Source organism: Stigmatopora argus, chromosome 9, assembly GCF_051989625.1.
Source record: "Stigmatopora argus isolate UIUO_Sarg chromosome 9, RoL_Sarg_1.0, whole genome shotgun sequence".
NCBI lineage: Eukaryota > Metazoa > Chordata > Actinopteri > Syngnathiformes > Syngnathidae > Stigmatopora > Stigmatopora argus.
The window spans coordinates 11,755,293-11,774,880 of NC_135395.1; the positions used below are offsets into that span (position 1 = coordinate 11,755,293).

Consider the following 19,588-nt stretch of genomic DNA (forward strand, 5'->3'; position numbering starts at 1 on the left):
GTTTAGAAATGTTCCCTTTTGATGTTTGTCAACGATGCCCACGTCCTCTGTGAGACGTTGACCACCAAAAGTGCAGTCTCACAGGGCAGGCAGCTGCCACTTTGGCGGTTCGTGCGCATCTTGCGTGTTGTGGCGTGTGCGCCGCATCTCTTTCCACATCCTGCCTCGCCAGATGTTTTTTATGCAAACTAAGCAGTGGTATTGTCGGTGATTGAATGATGAGAAGCGGGGGGGAGCTTGGACTAGATCGGAATAAACGACATTGTTGGCAAACCATTTTTTTCTCAACTCTCCCTCGAAAATCTAGACAGGATGTAATCTTCAGGGCGCTTCTTAGCCCGACTGGACCACTTTCAACATTTTGCCACACCAAGAACCCCCCTCTCGTCCGACCGAGTAGGAAGGCGCGCACATGCGTTGGAAATGCTTGTCGTTAATTTACGGTTAGCCAGCCATTGGGTTGGAAGCGCAATTGCGGGGTGGCTTTGCAACTACTAATTATTGCCCGCATACAGGGTTCCATTCCGACTTAGAAAACAGGCCTCCTTCAGACAGTCAGTTATCTCGCATTGTTGTAGTCCTTTAGCAATCGTTCATTGCTAAAAATGTTTGTGTTTAAAAAGTGTAAAAAGAAGCAAACAGTGGGGGGGTCTTCCATTATGAGGGATATGTCACCTGATTGGGTTAATTAAGAACGAAGCAGTAGATAACATAACTTGGTCTACTTTAATCACTTGAGCAACAAAATTTAGCATTTTAACTTATCCAGACGCACGCAGCATTTTCCACTTTTATCACGTCAATAAAAGATTCACAGGATTGCACACGTTTGCCCACATCCTGTCATGGCCGACTTATGGATTCTTTTGTTTCCAAGCATTTCTCAGAACTGTCGAACATTAACCATGTGAGCCAGTCGCCCTGGCGAGAACTCCGGAATGTAACCTGGCAGATCTACTGTTTCTACTTAGAGTGGCATGTGAAATATATCATATTCGAGTTCGAGACTGGAATTTATTATTATTTATTTTTTTCAGTCTAACTCAAGGGTGTAAGACTCGGGTTGGTTCGCAGGCTGCTTTAACGTCAACTTGATTTCACGTGGGCCGGACCATTTTAGATATAATATTTAGATTTTTTTTATACATGGATTAAAAGCCCCGAATATTCTGTTTTTTTAATAGATCTGAAACGATGTTTATTTTAGCTTTTTTAATATATTTTTTGATTTTACAAAATGATTTTTGAACTAAAAACACAGAAAAAATGGATTAAAAAATTACAATTATTGATTTAAAAGGGGGAAAATCAGGAAATTTAATATACATCTATACTCTTCATTTTAATTTGATCCTAAAACAGAAAGTCAGCACTCATGATTTACTTTCCCGGGCCACACAAAATGATGCGGCGGGCCAGATTTGGCCCCCGGGCCGCCACTTTGACACATGTGGTCTAACTGATATTAGCGCTAGAATTTCACTTCTTTGGTTTAAGTTGGTTCTTGGTTGTTATTTTCTTGCTTTTCTTTGCTGTCACTGAATGTTTTATCTTCTGCAAAGTTTGTTTCAAAGGTGTAAATATATTCATATACCAGTTAAAATGATTGGGGGGGTTATCCTTAGTCTCTTATTTTTTCGTGATGCTACTATACGTATGTTGACCTGGTTGACCTAGATGCGTATGAGTCATAGAATCTTGTTGCAATTAAGAAAAAAATCGTTTTATGTGTGTGAAATTGTCTCTTCTTCAAAATGCACCCAATCCATCTGCTACGTCAGCTTTATAGCAACCGCGGAACATCCCGACTGATATACGAGTTTGCTGACGTTAGGCCGGATAAATACCGCACGAACGGAGACTTTGAGCTTGGAATAGTTGAACCGTGTTACGAACGGAGCATTCCTTCCTTCCGCCGTAAAAATTTGGAATAACTTCTCTCGCTTTTATGCCATTACCCAGCAAACAGCCTTCTCCTTTGTGCTAATAAACACACTTTCCTGCAAATAAATATGCTCTTTCTTCCCGACATCCTCTGCTTTGTGCTTCCAAGTTCTCCTTAAGCGCTTTCTCGTGACTTCTTTTGTGAGGCCTACAAAGGCTGAGTTTTGATAGTGACACATCCATATTTAGCCTGTCTCCTCCTGGCTTTAATGCTAAAGTCTTCTATTCAAACCTCATGCGCTTCCCAGTTATGTCAAAAAGAGGGAATTAGCGTTCATTTGGTTTGCATTTTCCCGGCGTGTACGGTCGCATCGCGCATCAGCCCAAATGCTTTTGAGTTTTAAATTGGATTAAAACTTGGAGCCGGGAACAAACGCCTTGAGTCACGGCATCGTAAACAAGTCCCACTTACTTGTCACTGTCCAACAGTACTTGAAGGCAACCATTCAGACATTTTTTCTTCCCTATTTATCCTTTTAATGAAATTGAACTGAATTATTTGGACATATTAGTCAAACATGACTTTTCAGGTCCGCCATAAATATTCTGGCAAAACTGAGATGTTGACTTTGTAATAGCCACTCTAAAATATTGGCATCTGTATGATGATGGTGTAGTGGTTCATTTGTCTGACTTCGGAGCGGCCAGTAAGGGATCTATAGTATGGGATTCATAGTTTTTATTGATATTAACTGTCAAAAAATGTAGCCAACAATCATAGCCTTGGTTCTATCAAAGCAATACTGATGTGAACTTTACATAATACGATTACTCCTAGTAACACTTTCCCCCTTTTTTTACAGGGCTAAATGCATTGAGACGAGGGATCAGCACGTCTGGCAATCCGTCAGATCACCAACTGAAGGGCAAGGTGACCGTCACTTTTTCTGACCTTCACTGGGCCATGTCAGTGGTGAAGCCGAGTGCAATGAGGGAGGTCTCCATCGACGTGCCCAAGGTAATAATAATGGGGATTGGTGTATGTCAGTGATTTTATCTACATTCCTCCACTTAAGTTTGTGTCTCTTCAATTTTTTTTAAACAAATTACTTTCCGTTGGGACGCACATTAAGGTATTGCCAGGCCCTGTTAGCCTTTTTGTAACACATCAGAAAGAGCATAAAACAGCATGAAAAGCTTCCATAGACAGAAATGAAAATGGCAAACTGCTAATATGTGGAGCATTCCGTAATACCAAGTCATTCCCTAAAACCACTTGCATTAATCCATCAACATGGAGAGTATAATTGATACTCAACACCACAAGATGACCTTAAATCACACAAAGAGCAGCCTGGCCTTCCTTTCTACTGTCAAATGCCTTCACTTTTTCTTATTAAAATTGAGCCGGAATGTAAATAACCTCCCCTCAAGGAAAGAGGAAAGGGGGGGACAGTGGCAAGACGCAGGATGTTTTGACATTGCTTGTGTAGGACATAATGGACAGGAAGAAGGTTAACATCATCCTTCGCTGGTAATTCAAAGCAGATGGGCTCACTGAGTGTTCCTGCTAGACACCAAGATTGGGGAGGGGGGAAGAAAATGAAGACGATATGTCCATCCTATCTACTCCAGGCCGCCCCTTCGCCACAATGCGCACATCGCAAGATGTTCACTCCTTGCGGCAAGTTCCTGGAACTGGAAAGTGACCCCCACCCCTCCTCCTTGGCAGCTCAGCTGAAAGGCTAGCCGCAGAGCCCCGGACTTGATTATATCCACATGAGTGCAAACATTTGTTTCTAATCCGCTTTATATAAGAAACTTCCAGTGGAGGCCGGATGATTACATACCCCGAGTTCCTCAGAAGACCTTCAATCACATATGCAGGGACTTTGGTACACTTTACGCTTCCCTGTTTACATGTAAAGACAGTTTTCAATCACTTGGTGACAACTTATTTCATCTTTTTATTCTTCGAAAGTTATTTAATGGTGAGATGAGCCAGAAAATATTGACCAAGGAGAATGCAATGGAAATGGAGTGTGACCCACATTCTTAGACCAAGAGTGTCAAACTCATCTTTGTCACTGGCCACGTCATAGTTACTTTCAGAGAGCCATTATTTCTAATGACTTGGACTGCCACATTTCATCGACAACTACTACTGGTACCAATCAATTATAAAGCGAATTGAATAGTCAATAAAACCTTTTCAGTTTTTTTTTGATAATAACAAATTAATAATTGTCCAAAGTTTTTGCGAATCTTAATAGCTAATATTCTCTTACATTTTCCTTTTTAACCCTAGAATGGTAACCCTCTATTTCAGGGGTTACCTTTCACGCTTCTGAAATAGAGGGTTACCATGGTTACCGGGGGAAAAATGGGTACCCTTCATTGCACTGTCCGTCTTGCTTAGGACCCATTTTTTCCCTGTTAACCTTGGTAACCCTCTATTTCAGAAGCGTGAAAGGTAACCCCTGAAATAGAGGGTTACCATTCTAGGGTTAATACATTTTTTTAACAAAAAATTTATTTTTAATTTAATTTTTCTAATTAAAAAGGAAATCAATAATAAAATTATCTTTTTTTATTTTTTTTCACACTATTATATGATTAGTGATATTTATCTGCGTATCATTATCCTTGATATATTTTTTTTCTAAGAAATTGTGATGTGTGCTAGTTTTCCTCTTTGTATTGACCATTGCACAATTGCTTTCATATAATCGTCTTGAATGAAAAAGTATCAATTCATATTGCAATTGATGTATTGCAATACTACTGGTGTCATTTGCTCTTCTTTGAAATCTTGATTTGGAATTTCTTTCAATCCTGGCTGCCAAAACCAATATTTTGTCTTTCTGGCCTGTCTCTCTCTTACACTCGTCTCCTCTCATTCTTCTTCCGAGCCCCCCACCCCCGTGCAAGCCCCCCTCCCTTACTCGGTGCTGTCCATAAATTGCTTGGTATTTACAGTATGTGGCCAGACGCCAGGTTTCCATTAGGTGCTTCGTTCCCCGGAGACAGCACTGGTGGCCTGGGATGTGTTACCTCTGACGCTGTGTGTGTGTGTGTGTGTGTGTGTGTGTGTATGTGTATGCATGTATGTGTATGTGTTTGGGGGGTGGGAGGGTGATTAATTTGGGCTTTTATGTTGGCAGGAAGACAGAGAAGGAAGTCAGAGACAATTAGGAATTTGAACAAGAAATTATAAGGAGCAAAATGATGACTTGGTAATAACAATAGAAGACTCGGAAGTATTCTGGGTTTCAAGATGCCAACAGGGGGCGCCAAAGCCCCGACTAATAGACAAGGAGTAATTGGTAAACACCATTGCCTTTAGATATAAGCGACTTCACGTGTCAGATTCTTAATGTTGGAGTTATTTCTTAGCTTAAATATTTTTTACTTGGTGTCTTGGGATGCAAGCAAAAATATGCGATATAAGCGAGCGGTTTTAGTGACATGGATTTTTTCAATTTAATTCAATGGGAAAGAAGATTTTGTTGCATGTTGGGTCAAGGAAAATAGTCTCCATTCTGTTGGTAAAATCTTTGTTTAATTGGTAGGCAAAGCCTATGAGATAGAAAAAAATAATTGTTATTGGGGGTTACAATGAAATCGATGAAATGGTCGCAAGTGTGTACTGACTCCCATTAACACTATCTTGCGCAAATAACTAATATTGGTAATTTAAAAAAAAGTCCCAGGCCTTAATCCTCTTCCGACTGCCCATCTTTTAATGCGGTTAACAGCACTATGCTGTCAGCCCTTCCAGTAAACATAGATTGGATGTCTCACGCAGTTAATGGCGGCCAATGAGTTCAATAAGTGCCCTATAAAGGGTTTATATGATTTTAATTTGGATTGTCTGTAGAATTGAGTTGAACAAAGTTAGTCTTCATTAATGACAGTGTTTTAGATCATGTTTACACAAGACCATATACAGGGTTTCAACTTTAGCTCATTAGTTGCCAATGAAAGCAATAGACAGTCAATCCATTCAAACTGGGAAGTTTGGCAGTGATCAGTCACTCACTTTTAGTTCAAATGGATTAGATGTCGAATGCCGCTAATAGCAGACAAGGAAATAACATTAATGGGTAAAACCTGTGTTGTGGCAAAGCTTTTTTTTAATAAAAGCAAGGTCGCTATTATCCATTTTCAGCCGCTCTGTTCTGCGTTTCTGTTTGTGTCTTGCCTGTAATCCTTTTCCCCTCAAGCATTTATGACTTTGGAAACGGATAAGTTCCCCATCTGGGAAACAGGTGGAAGATATAAGCATTTTGCCAGGAGCATTCTTCTATTTATTTTCCATCAGTGGAAACTGGTTTTGGCACCACTATAGCATGCTCATATTTTTTTCCTTTTATTTTTTAAAAGGGCCAGCCATCCGATGTGAATCAAGTCAGATGTTGAGAGTTCATGTTAACGGTGCAAGAATGCACGGTGATTTTAATAAAAATGGACGAACGCATTACAATTCGACCACGGCGTAGATCGCGCGTGGATTCGTTCGTGCTGGGAGGATACTGGCTTCTAGCCCTCGTTCAGACAAGCGACCGTTGGCTGACTCTCACATCATCTCATAATTCAACCGGAATTTTCAGTTCCTCACGTCCTTTCAAATATTCCTCCTAATGTATCAAAAGCTTTTTGTTCATATGGAACAATTTAACTCCATTTTCTTTTTCTGAAAGACTGACTCCGGCATACGATCATTTTGTTTGTCTGCTCTGTGGATGATTTGGAGGCATTCTTGAGATGCGAGTCGAAAATGTTGAAATTGTTCTTTGATCAACTTTAGAATGTTTTAAACAATGTGACAAGAATTAGGCAGTTTTGCTTCAATTTAATAGACATTGTGCTTCTCCCTCTGTTGTTTGGATCTTTACCATTTGGGGGCAACACAACACATTGCTGTCTGAATCAGTATTGACCACAGTGTATTATTGACCTAAATTGATAGGGTTTAGTTATTTCTATTTAGTATCTTATGTACTTTATTATTTAAATCTTTAACCATTTACAGTCCTACCTAACTCATTGGCTGCATTGATGGCACATTCAGGACAATTGTCAATAGGTCTCATGAATTTTTCAGGTCTAAGCCTGAATAAGATTAAAGAAACAACAAAAACCCCAACAGATTCCGTGTCTGAATTGTATCAGTACTGACAGATATTCTGATTCAAGTATTGGCATGAGCTCAGAAGTGAAAAATATCAGTGCACTTATCATTGTAATGTCTGTTTTTAAAGATGACTAATCCTAAACTCAATTTACCGCTGCCAGGTTCGCTGGACCGACGTGGGCGGCATGGAAGATGTGAAACTGAAACTGAAGCAGGCTGTGGAGTGGCCCCTGAAGCATCCCGAGGCCTTCACTCGCATGGGCATTCAGCCTCCCAAAGGGGTCTTGCTGTATGGACCGCCAGGATGCTCCAAGACCATGATAGCCAAGGCCTTGGCCAACGAAAGTGGCCTCAATTTCCTGGCCATTAAAGTGAGTATTTTTATTATTATTCAACAGAGCTCATTGCAGGCCTAAACATCAAGGACAAAGTTCCTGTTACAGCAAGATCAAACGCACCAGACACTAAAATCTTTCATTTGTCTGCAATTTCAAGATAGATGCTTACTAAGTCATTTTTTGCAATATACACAAATGTTTATGATTTTTAAAATGAAACAATTATGAATTAGCAATTACCAGCAGTCAAACCAGTTGAGTTTAGTGATGTTTTGGCTTTCAAATTGACAAATATAAATCAAATCATTATTATTTCATGTATTTAACCCCCCTCATTCATCCTTACGCGGTCTTAACATGTCCATCAACATCCTGGAGAAGATGCTTCACCCTAACCACCCAGGAGGGACGTCTCACTGCCCCATTTCCTGTGCAAAGTGCTTCCTTGTGTGACCCTTGAACCCGTGTTTGTCCATTTTCATTCATCACCTCTGACCCCCCAACCACTGTCACCTCAGCCTCCTTCCTTACCTCCATTCATTCCCATCGTCCTGACAGAGATGGATGAGCCAAATTTTCGGAGTTGTTGATCAGTGATTGTCTTTCAAAGAGCTTGCCGTAAAAGCAGTCAACTCTTTCAACTCAAAACAACGCCTGTTATCAGCAGTGTTGTCGTTAGGGTTGCCAACCATTCCTTAAAAAAAATGGAATCGTTAAATCCTGACTGGTTTTACAATTCTCCACCATTAAAGTACAGTCATACCTTTACTTACGAATGCCGCTAGGTACGAAATTTTCAGGTTACGAAATTTTTCATATGCAAATGAGTGACTCGAGACTGGCGACCATTATGGGGGAGGACAACTGGAGTCTTCTTCCGATACCTGCATTTTAGTACCATATCATGACCACTTCTTTTACCAGTATCGGTGCAAGGTTACTTATTATTTATTGTAAACCTGCACTGTTAACTAAGAACCTCTGCTCTGTGAGGGGTAAAAATTCAAAGTTGTTTAAAAGCGCATAGTCACACACATATACTCAGCTCATATCTCCACGCCAGGATCACTCACCATGCGCAGGCCTGGGCTCAACCACTGAGAGGAACGAGTCAGCCGGCACACTTAACTGCAGACATGGAGACTGCGACTTGAAGTGTCCTCTACTGTGTTGCCCCGGAGGTGTTGAAAGGGGGAACTTCAGAGGAAGGAAGTTCTCACCAGGGGTCTAAGTGGACGTTTTATCCACCCAATCTAAACTGAGTTTTTGTCAATAACATTGATGTAGAAGTGAAGAACGAGTTAGGGTTCGTTTCTAAAGTACGTAATGCACTCAGACAGAAAATCCAGGGAAATAAATGAGCTGTTCCAAATGATACTATCAAAATGACATTTTGATAGCTTGAAATTGTAAGGTTGCTGCAAATTGCCAAATATTCGACCTTTGTGATTCCAAATGTTTGAAAAGACTAGCTGACTAACATCCATGTGTTTGATATTTCAGGGTCCTGAATTGCTGAGCAAGTATGTTGGCGAGTCTGAAAGAGCCGTGAGAGAGGTTAGACATGTTTTTACTTGCCATCAGACCAGAAAGAGAAGACATAGCTTTCATGCACCTCTGACTTTTACATAGTCCAGCAAATTCGTGTACTGGTTCAGGTTTTACTTTGCTGTGAGTGGCAGACCTAAAACAAAGTGAAACAAAGTAACAGCAAATTGCGAATAATTCATCTGCTCATATGTAGCTAAGAAACAATTGGATTCTAATTATTCCTTCATTTATTTCATTCATTTTCCTTACCAATTATCCTCACAATTAGTGCTGTCAAAATGGACTGCTTTACATATATATTTGCAAGGACTAACGTGTATACATATCGGAAATTTAACCAATGTAAGAGTACTGTCAAAATTAAAACATTAATTTCAATGACTGATTCAAGTGTAATTTAACCTTGTTAGTAATGTAATACAATTTTTTTTGGCTCCTAATACTCATTGTCTGCCAATGACGGCATCGGAAGACCAATCCATTTTAAGCAGCAGGTAGTCACTGCTGGATTATTTACTAGATCCCACTAGAACTATTACTGTTCATATTGTTCATAACAATTTACGTCAGATGTACTTAGACGCACGTTATGACGCTACCCAGAGCTATTTTTCCTGTTTACGCTTGCTGCCAGCTGAGGGTGAGCTCCCTCCAAAGGCTATTTTTAAATCTTCTTTTCCGTCTCTCCTCTCCCATTGTCACCACCTTGCAGGTGTTTCGGAAGGCCAGAGCCGTCGCACCCTCCGTTGTTTTTTTCGACGAGATTGACGCCTTGGCTGGAGAAAGAGGAAGGTAAATGTGGGCTAATAATAATGATGCGTAGAGTATTGTTCTCGGTGGAGGCTAAAGGCGGGTTAGTCATTGTGTGGTCGGTGACAAATGGAATGTCTCTTAGCCGTCCTCTTCGGGCCCTGGTGGACATAGCGGAGGCCTTTTTCTTCAATGGGATGGCACATCTGTGGCGTAGAGGAAATAGGATGGCGGGGGTGTTATTAGCTTGATGGAGGGACACAAACATTTCATTGTCCGCTAGGCCTGGCGGATGGGGGTGGAAGGGTGGCCAAATATGTGGCGTGGAAATGACCAAAAGGCCCACTTTGTCAACAGGCAGTGGTCAATCCATCTAATTCTATCTTGTCTAAATCAGTCACTCAAAGTGTGGTCCCTCATACCACGAAATCGAAAGACAGACAGATGCTGATTGTTAATAGTCGATAAATAACGGAAAAGCCGCCGACTTCGTTAAAGCCCCTCTCTGTTAAAGGACAGTGACTTAGTCTCCCCTCCTCTGGAGTTATTTATGCACATGCACTTCCTGCCATGTTTAATCAATAAAGTGGCTGGCCTCTAAAACGTTCCCTCCCTGGGATTTTCAAAACTGTTGACACAGGCGGACCACCTCTGTTTGACTCGTGGCGCGTGCGCATCCATTCCCCCGCACCGTCATGTAAAAAGATGAGTAGCACCTGTAAATCTGTCAACCGACCTGCCACGAGTTCAAACCCGTGGGATGAAATCAGAAAGGGAGGCCAGATGGGATAAACTGGAGTTTTAAACACACATACTACAGAACGGAAGGGAAAAAACGGACAAACATTGCATGATGCAGTTAGAACTGAAGAAATATCATTTATTCCATCAGCAGTTACAACTTATTCCATCAAAGTGCTTTAATGAGTAAATACAGGAATTACTGATCTGATTTTTTTTTTAATGACCCCAGTTTCAACTTTTGAAACAATTGTCCCCGTGAAAGGGTTAATAATGATTGCATTAATGACTGTTTTTCCCCCCAGTTGCTTTCAGTGGAATTACAAAGCATCGTCAAATAAAATATACAAAATAAATAGACATGCAATATATAAATGGAATATTTTTAAAATTCATGTTTTGAAAGAGTGACCTATTGCACCTTGTGAAGTCTATTTTCAATAAAATTACAGAACAAATTATGTAGTACAAAATATTTTTTTCAAGTAAGTTTATTGTCACACAATGTACCTGAAATAGTTATAAAAGTCTAAATAGTAAAAATAATAAAATCAATATAAAAAAACATACAAATGAAATAATTATACATCCAAAATACAAATATATATTTAAAAAAGAACTTTTAATTGAATTATACCTTTAGTATTAAAAAAACTGAAGACAAAATAAATATTAAAAGATAAAATAAGGGTGCGGGGGGCTAACGGATTTCCCATATTTGACTCTCCTCAAGCAGCAAAAGTGCTCTGCTGGCTTTTGATGACATCACTGGCAGTTTGGCTCACTTCAGCTGCCAAGAGATTTATTTTCCCTTTTTACCTATGAAAGAACCTGTTACTAGTGCACAAGTGAGCACATTCAAATGCCTACTACAAGTTTTACAAGATGAAAATTAGCAATTAGAAGTGATGGATGTCACTTCCTCTTGCAGGGAAGTTTCCTAGTATAACCGTCCATCCATCAAGGGGGTCTTTTTTTGGGCACATTTGTTGTTTCAACACTTGTTTACTTCTTCAAACCTACTCCATCATTTCACTCCAGAGGCGGCAAATGTTCTTACACTCTCGACTTAAATCGGAGTACAGATACGTGGGCAAAATTGACTTGGGTTTGTTTTTCCCGACGCTCAAATCAGTCATTCATCACGTTCTGTCATTTACGCTCATTTTCCTCCGTGTTCTCCATCATTCACGAAGCTCTACGGGATCGGGCGGCGCAGGCGATAGAGTCCTGGCGCAGCTCCTGACAGAGATGGACGGCATCGAGCAGCTCAGCGACGTCACTGTGCTGGCCGCCACCAACCGGCCGGACATGATCGATAAGGTAAACACACGCCAGGCAGTCCTTTGGTCGATGATTGATAAGCCCCCATCCTCCTCACCTCTCCCACTGCAACTGTTGCACTTGATGGATGAGGTTAAAGGGGCCTCTCCCTTCACTCTCCCCTTGGAAATCTCTCGTTGCTTTGTTTGCTTTGGATGAATGCAACGATTGGCATGAGAAAATCTTGACCATTTTGCGACAGCTGAAATGGAAGTTGAAATTTTACCCATCATGATAAAGTAGTTGGCTCGGAGTCAAAATAAATGTGACGTCGAGCGCCATCAATAACAATGTTTTTATTAACATTTTATTCATGTTTAATCTGTTCAAGAAAAAAATGATTTAAAATCTAACAAAACACAGTCATAAGTAATGCTTAAGTCCATTATTATGTGTTTATATTTGTGTATGTTGTACAATGCGTGAGACCTGCGCCCCCCCCTACACACACACACACAGTGATGCATTTTTACATGAATGAAAATTGAGTGGTATCACAATCTAAAACGTGTTGTCTGGCATGTCTTCCAATCGAGTCCAGCATCTTGATTTAGTCACTTAAAGATAATGACTCTGACTTTTCGTTCTTGTCATTGATTAGTCCTTGAAAGGCACATGCCCACCTTCGTCTACTCGTCCCCCCCTTTCTTTTTTATCTTCTGCCTCTTTCCTGGCCACAAAAAGCAGCTTTCTTTGCTCCCTTATCCGCCCATCTCGGGCCTAATGAAATTTCCTGAGTGCTGATCAAAGGACACGTCTGGGCCTTTTCAAAGGCACACAGGAAGGAGAACATCCTGACGCTTCTTAAAGGGCAGACGGCTTGTCTATTTTTTGTCTCGTTGGCTCCGAGCCATTGCAAATATATTTGCATGGGTGACGGGAGGAAGTGTTTCATTGGGAAATAGATCATAGGATTGTCTTGTGTATAGATGACCCCACTAGTTGGTATATGGACCAGTCTGAGAAGGAAAAAGCCCTGTAAAGTGAATTAAGGAATTTATTCATCTATGTACAGACGCTCCCCTACTTACGAACATTCAACTTACGAACAACGGTACATACGAACATGTCTGCAAATTGCGTTTAAGTCCAAAAATGTTCGCAAGTCCAATTTTGTATTTCGGGCCTTTTTCGGAGTAGTACTTCTTTCCGCCGCTAATACCGACGCCTGGCGCTGTGAGAGCTCAGCTCACCCAGCATCTACCTTCTTCTTCGTTGCAATGCGGAAGTGCGTGAATGTATCTCCAGTGTGCAAAGAACTTTTTTCATTTGTATCATTAAATATCTCATCCATCCAATATTGAATATGGTTGGTTAAAAGCTAAAGGCTTCTATTGAGGGAGTTGCAAGCCATTTCATTTGAAACGAGTGGCAATAATAACGAAGCTTGATGCGCGTGAGAGTGGTGAGCGTTGCACATTCAGTACCATTTATAAACAAAGATCGAGCAGCAGGACCCAAATATTGAACGTTGCACAAAGTTTACAAATCAATTGAATGATGCCATACAGTGCTACCGCATAATTTATGATGAAAAAAAGAAGAAAACTGTGCAATCGTCATTAGGTCGCTTCTTTTGGCCAGTTTCTAATACATAAATCTATCTCTCTCTCTACAGTACTGTACATATTCTCTCAATTTTATTAAATGTTTTTTTTTTCAGTACAAACCAATGCGTGTTACTTATACAAGCCTTAAACATACAAATGCACTTATATAAACCTTCAATATACTTATATCGGCCTTAAACATAAATTATAATACAAAATATAGCACTGAATCAACTTACAAACAAATTCAACTTATGAACAATCGCTCGGAACCAATTGCGTTCGTAAGTAGGGGAGCGTCTGTATATATGTATACACACATACAAATCTGTTTTTTTTTCATGCATTATGCAGTCATACGTAAGAATCACACTCACATGACAAAATCTGATTTGTGTCACACATTTGCAAAAGAAATCTAATTTGACCTGTAATGTTTACATAGCCCAAGTTGAATCAAGCGTGGTCTTTTTCCTGTGTAAAGAATGGATCCGTCCGTCGGTGTGAGGGCAGAATGACCGAAGCTTCCCTCTCCTCGACAAGCGCCCGGTCGCTCATTTCCAAATCTTTTCAAACTGACAAACATTTGCAAAGATGTCGGGTGGGGGGACTCTATTAGGTAGGGGAGGTCAGTCAGGCTTTTTATTGCCGGCCTGAACAGATGGGAAGCCCCATGCATCTCGCCTCCACAAGCGGGCCTCTCAGGAAGTGGTCTCCCAGGCAGCTGAGAAATCACATTACACCCCCTTTCGACCCCACTAACTGAGTGTATTGCTCATAAATGGGCTCGCAGTCACTTATGTTGCGGTGGAAAACTGTCAACGTAAGACAGAGCTTTATGAAATAAATGCTAACTGATGCAATACCGAGTCATGTGGATATGGAACACACTACCTAACCCTTGGCGTGCACCCCAAAACTCCCGCGTCCCCTTATGGGTTTCAACCACCTACCCACTTTCACCACCGCAGGCACGGGTGGTCATTCCAATGCAAATGGCAGGATATGACGGGGGGTGCGAATGAAGACAAATGGGGGAAGCCGGGTGTCAATGCAGTCATTGTCAGCTGTTGGCGTTGGGGAGGAGGCTCCTAGGGGGCCTCAGCTGTTCAAGTTGGGGGCAGGAATAGGAAATAAGTGGAGAAAGTAGTACATTGATTCCAGTGTGGTGGGAGTGGATCTGTTGTCCATCACTCAAGCTTCCCTACGAGGAGATAAATTGAGAGGAAAGTTCGTTGTTTTTGGGGATCATTGACACTCTCAATTAGGGAAGTACTTGTATTTGCCTGGGATATCAAATAAGGGTTTTAAGCCAAGGTTGGGCTTTAAGTTGCAATTGGGTTTTAAGAGGGTGTTCATGATGTTTAACTTTGAGATGGAAAGCCTCGTTGAAGGTTTTGAACAAGTGGAACTTCAAGACCGTTTTGGGGTTTTATGGTTAGAGCTGCATTCAAGGCTCCAAAAAAAGGGCTTGAAGCCAGAGTTGAGGTTTCGGTCTTGGCTTTCCAGTCTGATTTAGGGTTTTAAACCAGGTTTTAGTTTCAATCTAGGCTAAGGAGTTATTGGCGGCTATACAATTCAAATATCCATGTCAACTGGGAAAGTTTATCAGAAAGAATGAGTCAGGGTTTGAAGCTGGAGTTTCTCTTTGAAACTAAAATAGGACTATTTTTTGAAACAAGGTTTCAAATGTCAAATTAATAATTCAACCCATAGTTAGGCTTTAAAATGAGGCCTTGGATTACTGGACAAATGACAGAACAGAACATTTGGAAAAGCCATTTCGCTCCAGGATGTTTGTTACATATTTCATTTAGTTTGTTCGCAAAATATAAGCGATAATTAAAAAAATGTCAACGGATCCGATGTCGTATCCTTTCTCTAGCCTCTATTTAGCCTCTGTTGTACTCGATTTACTCAGCGCGTAGAGATCACGTCCGAGGCAGTTTTGCGATCTTTCGATCAGCTGCAAAGAATTGTTAGCAACATCGCAACATCCTCAGATGGTGCGCGGCGGAATCAAAGCCCAAATAACCTAGAACAGACCGTCCCCACACTTCCTTAGAGTGGAAACAAAATGTGCGGTTTTTAGTTGTTTACTCCACATCTGCTGGAAACAAGGCGCAGGGAAGCAGTGCAGTCTTTGCGTTCCTTGGCGTGGATAGCAAAAATAAATATCGAATCAATCTGCGGGAATTTCAAACATGCGCTTTTCCCGCACCCGCAATTTGATTCAATTGAAAGGGGGGCTGCCAATTAATCATTTTGTAACTGACTTCCCTCGATTTAGTTAAGCGATGAATGTGGTAGCTTTGTAGATAGGCAAAGTTTTCTTTGTTGTTTTCTTGGGCCGTTTGTTTGGTTACGGTGCCACAAATTGCTGGCAGATGTTTTTGTTTTTCCTTTGTTGTTCTTTTGGACCATGAGTGACCAACTATACACTTATCAGATCACCAAAGCCCACAAGCATATGCAAAAAAAATGTCCACTTGATGCAAAGTGATGCAAAATGACTACGTTCGATCTAAAACTCCAAACATAGTGCATACAGTTAACAATGCATTAACTAGCAAGGGTCCTGAAGAAATAATGAATTTTAGCCATTAAGGAATAGTTCATATTTTTTTTTCTTTCTTTAATATTGGGTTCTTAATAATTGATGTCTAGAAAAAAAACAAAAATAAAACATCTAATCGCTTTTTTAAAAATACGGTGTAGAATTGTATCATTTTGTTTCTCTATAGTAACACGTTGAATCCTATCGCTGTGAAACGTAACCACATAGTAAACCATTATGGCTGCAGAAATATTGCGTCTTTATCACATGGCAATTTGTGTACCTAGATAAATATCGAATTGGAATGTTGAATTCAAAAGATTCCCAACTCTGGTTATCATGCATGTGACTGTCTAGTGACCAGTTATGGGTGTCGTCTGCTTTTCACTTGATGATGTATTGGCTTCAGTGCCCTTGTGACCTTTGTAATGATAAGTGGTTTGAAAAATGAATGTTATCATGTAGAGAATTTTATCATCGTGGAGCGTACGATCGAGTTTAGCATTGTCATTTTTCTTTTCTCTCAAAATGTCACATTTGGAGAAGCACTGAAGTGACTGAGTTAGGATTTTAGGATTTCTAAGCTATGTAGTATAGCTTTTATAAATGTATACAGCAGTGTCGTTTCCTTACAGGAGAGGGAGCCAAACATGACCTGCAAATTGCATACAGCACATTACATATTTAGTGCTATGTCTTCAAAAATCATTTTAAAAAGTATTTTAAAAAATCCCTAAGGAAAAAAAAGACCAAGGATTCATGCGTCATTTAATTGATATGTTTTGTGTGCCGGTTTCTAAAAAAATTCAAAAATGTTCGTTTGAGTTAAAAGCTCTGCAAACTTGCCCGTATGAGTTTTGTATATGCACGCTCCAACTATTGGTTACTTAACGACTCTAAATCTTCAGTTTTGTCTTTTCTATCTCTTGGATCAAGTTGGCTTTTTCGCCTTCTTGTATTTGTTCAATTGATATCAAGCACAAGAACTTGAGTTACACATCGAGTTGTTTCAAACAAGTGCCCCATGTCGATAAAGGTGCACATTCATCGTGAGCAGCACGGACATCTGCCAGTATTTTTCCCTGCCGAACCGGTGTGGACGTTGGCTAATTGCAATCACGCTCCAATTGCACCCCCGTGTAATTAGTGGACAGCTTGGTAAATATGCTGATATTGGCAAAATCAGAGCTTTGACTTCCTGCTTTGTATTCAAAGCACATGTCATTGATTGCCGCTACGCGGGTTTGCATCCCACATCTTAATCAACATGTCCCTCACTTTTTCAGGCCAGGGACAAATTTATAACCTTCTACAAAGACATTTAAAGGGTTAACCTTCAAAACGGAAACCAGCAGTTTTTAACTCTTTCATGCTGGAGGCAAAATCTCATGGCACACAAAAAAACTGTCCCAATTCGATGCTAACATTAACATTTAAATATGCTCCCTTTCTATGTGTTGCACATTTTGTGGGTAGAAAAAAAAAACTACTTTTGAGAACAATTAAGTGAATTTGGATAACATACTGTTATGTCACTAAGTGACTGGCCTTACAATGTTGAAATTAGAAAGGAATAGCAATTAGTGAAACCCTTGTCAGTTTTATTTTCATGTTAAGTCAATCATATACCGGAGGAATGTCTTGCTTGAAACCCAAGTTAAATATCCTAGAGCGAAACATATGCGTGTAATATACACATCTCTTAATTGCCAACTTTATAAAGGAATGCACAGTGAAACGCCGGTCTAAAGGACTTTCTTTTGATGAAACTCTCCGCCTAGAACGTATAATCACCAGAACTCAGAACCTTGCCCTTTTGCTTCCTAATGTTATCATATCCTCCTTGTGACGAGTCAATATGGGCGGAATTTTAGCAGCCTCTGTCAGAAAGGATTAAAATGGGAACACGCTGTCCGAGAACGGCTATCGATAGACTTTTCATCATTGGTTGAAACGGAACACAGTGTTCTACATTTTTTGTAGCAAGCATCTGCGCTCTGTGGGTTGTGCAACAGGGTAACAAACCAAAAAGCTCTGAGTGTGTTTGTGAGCAAGTAATAGGATATGGATGATCTCTATAGGAAGGTATATGTGCGTTTTTGTGTGTATGAGTGTGTGTGTCTCAGCATGGAGGATCCCCAGGCAAGTATCAGACTTCAAGAGCTGTATTAGGATCAGTTTACGTGTGTGTATGTGTATGTGTATGTGTGTGATTGTGTGTACGTACCCAAATACTGCCACAATCTGCAAAAACACAGACTCAAGTTATTTGCAGTATGTTTTCTGACCTTTGTTTGGGAAAGGCACATTTTACTGAAATAATGATGGATTCGTTTCAATTTATGGATATATTTACCACGTGTAAAATCTGGGTTTGTTATATCAGTGGTCTCTAAGCTACGGCGCGTGGGCCAACTATGGTTCAGTTTTTATTGGCTCCCAGAAAAATATTAAATATGACCCGCAAAAAAAGCTTGAGTTAAGTCTACAACACTAAATGGAGGTACTCACATAATCTCTGTTGCTTGTAGCCCTTAAGCCATTCCCTGCCATTGACAATTACAAAATGAAATAACTTTCAACTGGGAAGGCTGTCATTGAGTTAATGTTTCAATGCCATTGATAGAGATAGACGTTTAATCCAATTTGACAGGGGGGTGGCAGCGATTAGAGTTAATACTTTAAAATGTATGAATAGCTTTTAAGAACCCAATGTCTTTTTACCTGATTCTGATCTGCTGAAAACGGCATGATTGTCATGCAGAACAATGACTCAGGTACTCCACCTTCGAAGCTAGTATGAAAACACACAGATTCCTTCGTAAAAGAAGCTTAAGACATTTAAGCAGGGCTTTGGGATCCCAAAAAATAAACCGTTCACCATATTTAGTTTTCGTTGTGTGTGTGTGTGTGTGTGTTATAAAAGAGGAAATGAGAGTTCTTTGTGTTACCTGGCAGACGATTCTTCAGCATGTGTCGTCTTGCCTCTTGGCAAGCCGAGACCACCAGCGTCCTTGGAATGCTCTCCATTCAGGAAATCGCGTTTATTCTCATGAAAGGCTGCTCCCCTCCTGCAATAATGCTCCAAAGCTGACAGTTTTCTTTCCACCACCCCCCTCCTCCCACAAGAATGTTTATTCCTAGTTAGCTTGGAATTAGCAAGCCTTTGTCTTAAATAAAACTAAGCAAAATAGCATTTAGGGATGCAGATTTAAGTAGATTATCTCACAATAATTTCAAAAAAAATTGGACCAGGTTTAGAAATTGTTTTGCGGACTCCCATGTGATGGCTTGCAGACTTCAGTTTTAAAATTGAAAGTATAGTGTACAAAGTACTACATGGTATTATGCCCTGACCTCTTTATCCAGCCTCTTCAAAAACAAGGAGCCATCTTTGCCCACATCCGGATGCACTCATACAGAATAGAAGGTGGCTGGGGAGCAGCTGGCGGGGCCAACAAATAATGCCCTCATTGTACCTTCCAAACATCCCCTGCCGAAGCCCCCGAGCTCGTCGCTCTGCTCTGGGCTTCCCAATGCCACATTAAGGGCTGCTTACAAATGTCAAAGCTTTCTGTCTTTTGAGGGGATTTGAAATTGGAGTATGCTGACAAGAGGGGGTAATGTTTCTACATTGTCACTTCAACAAATGGGAAACGAACAAACAAACAGGCTATTATTTGCCATACGGCAGTACCTCGATTTACGAATAGCCCAACTTAAGGTTTGAGACAAGAGACCCAGTGCTTGCATCAAT

At 40.5% G+C, this 19,588-nt stretch overlaps 1 protein-coding gene and 1 long non-coding RNA gene across 6 annotated transcripts in view; one reads left to right on the forward strand and one right to left on the reverse strand.

Moving 5' to 3' along the window:
• afg2a (AAA ATPase AFG2A) overlaps positions 1–19,588 on the forward strand; it is a 59,403-nt gene that overhangs the window by 10,393 nt on the left and 29,422 nt on the right. Inside the window, exons 11-15 of the mRNA XM_077609039.1 lie at positions 2,748–2,902; positions 7,183–7,392; positions 8,863–8,916; positions 9,623–9,702; positions 11,598–11,724. Of these exons, the coding sequence (XP_077465165.1) occupies positions 2,748–2,902; positions 7,183–7,392; positions 8,863–8,916; positions 9,623–9,702; positions 11,598–11,724 (626 nt within the window). The remainder of the gene's footprint in view (positions 1–2,747; positions 2,903–7,182; positions 7,393–8,862; positions 8,917–9,622; positions 9,703–11,597; positions 11,725–19,588) is intronic.
• Positions 10,515–18,913, reverse strand: LOC144082146 (uncharacterized). 5 transcript variants are annotated; one of them, XR_013303162.1, is made up of 3 exons: positions 18,783–18,894; positions 18,059–18,625; positions 10,515–11,926 (listed from the first exon to the last, which is right to left on the reverse strand). It is a non-coding gene; the product is annotated as an uncharacterized LOC144082146 (long non-coding RNA). The 5 variants fall into 5 exon arrangements; XR_013303161.1 differs by lacking the exon at positions 18,783–18,894 and having other exon boundaries at positions 18,059–18,075; positions 18,556–18,767; XR_013303163.1 differs by lacking the exon at positions 18,059–18,625 and having other exon boundaries at positions 18,783–18,913.